Here is a 5,715-nt window from a genome sequence, read left to right as displayed (position 1 = left end):
GATTTTGCAGGGTTGTCGTCCCGATTAGGAGGAAGCAAGAGAGAGATAGAAAACCTTTTTTTTTCTTTTGCGATGCACGACATGTGGGACGTGCAGGACTCCCGCTTGACAAAGTGGTCAAACCGCCTGATCCCGCTATAAACAACGTGGTCATCCCAACGGGGCATTTTGCGCGCCTAATCGCGGGGCGGCGTAGCGGCATGACAAGATGCCCCGCACCGCTTGCATGCTTACTCAAAGCATTTGTGAAACGTTATGTTTTTTTTTTTGACAAGTAGGGAGAGATTTGAGAGGGGGAAGATATATCTCGTGAGAGGCCTTCCACAACCAATGGGGATGATGTGAGCCGGAGGAAAGGGGATCGCTGAGTTGAGTGGATAATGACGGAATTGAGTGGTGGGTGAGGATGTGTGAAGCAGGCCCCGCCTAAAACATGACGTGTGCGCGAGGTTGGATCATGCGACGCCGCGTGAGATCGACTGAAAGCTTTGACCGGCCAGCTGGATCAAATTATTTATTACCAGTTTTGGGTGAAAGGACTATTAGGCATGTACAATGATGTTATCTTAGAAATGCCACATAGGATAAATGATGAGGTGGAGAAGAGAGAACTTGAAAAAAAAGTTATGCCTTCTTTTATTTAAGAGAAGACAAAAGATGATCTATTAGCACAGTATGTCTCACCATGTTTTTAGGAATAACTAATTATAAACAATAAGACTAACAGATGACCCATTATATATATTTTTTTTAAAATTACATGTAAAATTTAAGATAAAATTATTTTATCAATCATGAACGCTAGACTAATATTTTGACGTCTAGATAAGTGCCAACTCAGTGCTCACTGAAGATGCTCGTATAGGCCGCTACGTCTCTCCGTAGGACAGCTTGATTTCATTCTACAAAATAGAGCGGGTATAAAGCTGGTTCTAGCATCCCTATCGCCATCACAGTTCCCGTGCTGGGCTTTCATCACTGGATACGCCGCATGCACCTACCTCGTGCTTTGCTCGCCTGGTTAATAACAAAAAATACTCCTTGTATAAGCTACTTCCTCCGTAAATTAATATAAAAAATATTTAGAACATTTCTTTAATAATCTAAACACTTTTATATTAATTTACAGAGGAAGTATATGCACCAGGAAATGATAAGGAACATTCTCGGGTCTGTTGGTTTGCCAGGGCCGGCAGGTCACACGCTCGAATCTCCAGGCAAGACTATTTTTGCACAATACCATGGGTCGTTGACAGATGGATCTCATGTGCCTCCATCTGTAAGAAAAGGGTGGAGTCTATGCTATCAAACATCTCCAAAACCCCCTGCTAGCATGCATTGTCAGCAACCGTGTTGTATCAGCAATAATTGACTCTCTCAAGTACTCTGGTCAAGTTGTGGCACCAATTCAACGTATGTCATAAATTTTAGCATTAAACTGACTTTTTACGTCAAGTTATGACACCAATGGTATAATTGATTCTTTTATTAACATGAGCTAGCTCTTTATGCAGGGGCACCAGTACAGCTGAAAGGAACTGAGAAGAAAGCTGCTAAGAGCAGCTGCAATAGATGATGTATATTTTAATGCTTCAAACCGGTGATGTAAAAATTTAAAGCACTAAAAAGTGCCTTTTACATTTTCGTAAAAGGCTCAACTTCAATAAATGATTCAAAACGGAGATGTAAAATAACAACCCAATAGATGGTCAAAACAAAGATGTAAGACCAGCTGGCGGCCGCGCGGCTGTTGTTCAACCGCTGGAAGAAGATGGCCGGCGAGTGGATAGGTTGTTGGTCACTATTGCGGACGGATGCGGGCGGCGACGCAAAGGAGAAAGGAGCTCGGCGGTCGGCGGAGAGGAGCTATACGGGCCGTCGAACCGTCCGAATGGGCGGCATCGGGGCAGCCGCGAGACGCCATCTGGCAGGGGAGGCGACGCGGGCGAGGACGTCAGCGGCGATTTAGGGCGATAGCGACAACGGCGACGGCGATTTCGGGCGGCTGGTGCTCGGGCGGGCGGGCGGGCGCGAGACGCCCTCCGGCCGGGGAGGCGACGCGGGCGAGGGTGGCGATGGTGGCGACGGCAACGGCGATTTGGGTGGTGGCGGCGGTGATTTTCGACAGCTGGTGCTCGGGCGGGTGGGCGGTCGCGAGACGCCCTCCGACGGGGGAGGCGTTGCAATCGAGGGCGGCGGTGGCGGCGGCGACACAATTTGGGCGGTGGCGGCGACGATTTCCGGTGGCTGGTGCTCAAGTAGGCCGGCGGTCGCGAGACGCTCTTCGACGGGGGTGTCAACGCGGGAGAGGACAACAGAGGCGATTTGGGGCGATGACGATGACTATGTCGGACGACTGGTGCTCGGGCGGGCGGAGGATCATGAGCCGGAAGGAAAACGAATGGGCGATCGATGGTTTCACGGGCTGCCGCGGTTTTGTATGAGAAGGGTAAAGCAAGAAGGGTGCATGGGGACGAAGCGGACCGGCAAAACAAGGCCGCCTGTGAACCCGAGGGTAATGAAGACCTTGGAGCACTTACGAGCGATTAATTGGAGATGCCCGAGGCGACTTGGCGAGCAGCTGCAGACGAAGGATGCGGAAACTTGTATGTAGTCTAATCTATGAGATCGAATTGTGCCAAAAATGAGTATCTGGATTATTGATTTGTGTGCAACTTGTATGTAGTCTAATCTATGCTCCATAAATTTTCATTTCTCTTACCAATGATTTTTCTGTGTTTTTGGTTTGATTCGGTATTTTCTTGCGTCGCTCTCAAAAGAAAGACCAACCAAAATTCTCCAGCTGAGCTCTTAACCAATTTGCTTTAACTGCCCGAGTGTCCAGCTTCATCCCAAGCCCCTGTTTGGGAGTACTGTAAAATTTTACTGACCCAAACAGCATAGTGAATACAGAGCATTGGACACAAATACTAGCGATTTAAGTGAATGCTGGTGAACACAGGCTGCCATTTTAAGCAACCGCATTTTTTGCATATTAATTTCTGAAAATTCTATGATTATGTTACGCCGTGATCACTCAACTTATTTCATACTACAACACAATCAACATGAGATCCTTTTTTAGGATGAGCAACACGACTTTTGAAGTTTGGATTGCAACTGGACTTAGAAATTTGCTGAGGACAGGAGGAACATGAGGAATGTCGGATCCTTCCAGCCGGATCAGAGCAGGTCGCTATTCATCATAGATTCTTCTTCAGGCGATCGCGCCCTTAATCAATTTCAGAGAGTTTATCGGGGTATTACCTAGCTTCATGGCCTTCATCGTCACTGGAATGGCAAGCTCGTGACGCTGCTGCTCCATGCACCGGTGGTAGAACACGGTGGCCGCCACCGCGGAGTAGAGCTGCACGCCGGCGGACGGCAGAAGGTACCCGTACAGGCTGCCCAGCAAAAGCAGGAACCCGCCCTGCGCCTGCCCGTATTCAAGAGCAAACGCGTACACCGGGTAGGTGGCCAGGGGCAGCACGACGGTCACCACGAGCACCTGCAGAGCAGCCTCCTTCCAGCTCGCGGCCGCGGTCATGAGCCGCCACGCCCGATGGAGATGAGTAGCCGCGTCGGCGCCGCCACAACCGTGTCCGCCTTCCTCTGTCGCCGCCGTCGCCGACGCGGCGATGGCGACCGGGAAGACCGCGGCGAGGCAGAGGCGGAAGATGAGCGTGGCGAGGGAGACGAACAGCAGGACGCCCTGCACGAACGACTCCACGCCGCCGGTGTCCGGGTGAGTCCAGCTGTACCTCCACCAGGAGTCGAGGTAGTACGCCGGGACGGCCGTGCACGCGAGCTCCGCAGCAGCGACCAGCGCGGCGCCGGCGAAGAGGCAGCCTCGCCGGGGGGTGCCGCGGAGGAGCTCGGCGAGCGAGCGCGGCCGGTCGCCGCGGAGCGTGGCGCAGGCGGCGAGCGCGACGGTGGCCTGCGTGGCGAGCTTGCTGGCGACGTACGCGAGGTAGAGGGCCTGCAGCCCCGCGGAGTGCTCCCAGATCTTTTGGGGCGACACCTCGTACTCGTGGCCATCCCGCTCGACGGTGGCGAGAGGGTGGGCGAGGAGGACGGCGACGGCGAGGGAGGCGAAGGTGTGGGCGAGGACGAGCGCGAAGACCGGCGCGAAGAGCCTAACGTTCCGGGTGGGGAGGATCAGGACGTCGGTGACGAAGCCGGCGCACGGAGAGAGGGGCGGACGTCCCGCTCCCGGGCCTGCCGGTGCGGCGGCCATGCTGCGGTGAGAGGGTGCGGCTGTGGCTTGTCGATGATCAAGTGGCGGGTGGTGACCGGACCGGAGAAGAAGAGCCTCATGACTCATGAGACGACTTGGGATGGGGGAAATGCGGAGTGTTTGGTCGGTCAGTCAACGGAGTGGGCGATGGAGTTTATGTTGCGGTGGAGGTGGTGTTTGGTTTCCTCGCGAGCGGAGCGGTCGAGGCATCCGCGCATAATTTTCTTCTCCTTGCTTGTTCTTTTCCGCGGCGTGACGGCACGGCTTATTCGGGTCGATGATCATCATCCGTGTCTCTCGTCTCCTTTTTGTCTCGGTTTGGATGGAGCCTTGAGCACTTCGGTTGCACGCTGGAGGTCTGAGGTTGAGAGTTTTTAAGGGCATATGTACCCAAGGTTGATTGCCAATTGGTGTCATAGCCACCAGGACCAAATCGTGTGCAAACAAACACACATAAGGGCATCTCCAACATCGGTCCGCAAATTCTTTTTGGCATTCGTTCGTGCAAAGGGCAGCATTAGCCCGCGAACATTAATATTATAGGCCGTCATCCAACGTTATAGCCCGCAAACATTATGATTCAACTAAAAGGAGAACTCGTCCGGCATTGAAGGTATAATTCCTAATCTAAATGGTCGTCGGCACCCGTTCCTCATAGGACTACCATGATCTTCCAGAATTGAAGCTCATGCACCGCCTCCCTCTCTCGCTATCAGCGATGCCGCAACTTTCGGACGACATTCTCCGCCTTGCAAGACGTAATGGAGGTAGGGATGCCGACGGACGAGGCGGACTGCGGCGGTCGGGAATGGGTTGGAAGACATCACGATGTGTCGTACCGTGAGAGTTCGGGGGTGGGAAAGGTTGGAGGGCGATGTTAGGTGGAGGAAGGATTTGGAAGATTTGATGCAATTTACGGTAGCGTTTCACTGTCGGGTCTGATGTGGCGGACGTGCCCGGACGCCCCATATTTGCCTCATATTTGGGCTGGATATGAGGGATGCTGGTCAGCCCGGATATTTGAGACATGTTTAAGAAGCACGTCTAGATCGAAATTTCATGACGGATTTGTAACCGGGTGGCCTGCCCGGTCGTGTGAATCGGGTTTCGGACGCCCGGCTATAGATGTTCTTAATGAATGATGAAAAGCAGCACCTGGTGGCAATGTCGTGCAAAGCCTAAATAACTATCCACTGAAGCATGGACCCACTCCCACATCGCTCTTGTGACGGCTCGGGCGGAACAATAGCCCGCCACCGCGCCCTCCTTGGGCCTCCTTCCTCCTCGCTATTGTCGGAAGTTGCCGACGGGCTAAACCCGCCCGACGGATAGCCGGGATTCGGAGCTCCTTCGCGCGCCCGCACGTTCTGAGACGAGGGAGGCTCCACCCTACTAACGGCGGCCGACTGCGCGGGTGTTGTAGTGCGGATGTGGGAGGTTGGTAGTTTGGGTAGGGCGGATGGATTCGGGCTGTCGGT

At 53.2% G+C, this 5,715-nt stretch overlaps 1 protein-coding gene across 2 annotated transcripts; it reads right to left on the bottom strand.

Annotated features, from left to right (window-relative positions):
• Positions 1 to 757: 757 nt before the first annotated feature.
• On the bottom strand, positions 758 to 4,433 carry LOC123440744. 2 transcript variants are annotated; one of them, XM_045117294.1, is made up of 2 exons: positions 3,268 to 4,433; positions 758 to 1,017 (listed from the first exon to the last, which is right to left on the bottom strand). In XM_045117294.1, exons 1-2 carry the CDS (start codon positions 4,322 to 4,324, stop codon positions 998 to 1,000), a joined length of 1,077 nt encoding a protein of 358 aa, XP_044973229.1. In that variant the 5' UTR covers positions 4,325 to 4,433; the 3' UTR covers positions 758 to 997. The 2 variants fall into 2 exon arrangements, with proteins under 2 accessions (XP_044973229.1, XP_044973228.1); XM_045117293.1 differs by lacking the exon at positions 758 to 1,017 and having other exon boundaries at positions 2,938 to 4,430.
• Between the last annotated feature and the right edge of the window lie 1,282 nt (positions 4,434 to 5,715).

Source organism: Hordeum vulgare, chromosome 3H, assembly GCF_904849725.1.
Source record: "Hordeum vulgare subsp. vulgare chromosome 3H, MorexV3_pseudomolecules_assembly, whole genome shotgun sequence".
In the NCBI taxonomy this organism is placed as follows: domain Eukaryota; kingdom Viridiplantae; phylum Streptophyta; class Magnoliopsida; order Poales; family Poaceae; genus Hordeum; species Hordeum vulgare.
This window is presented reverse-complemented; position numbering and strand designations above follow the sequence as displayed.

What these genes read in the sequence shown, in the direction of transcription:
- LOC123440744 (XM_045117293.1), bottom strand. Translation starts at nt 4,324, where the DNA reads ATGAGTCATGAGGCTCTTCTTCTCCGGTCCGGTCACCACCCGCCACTT.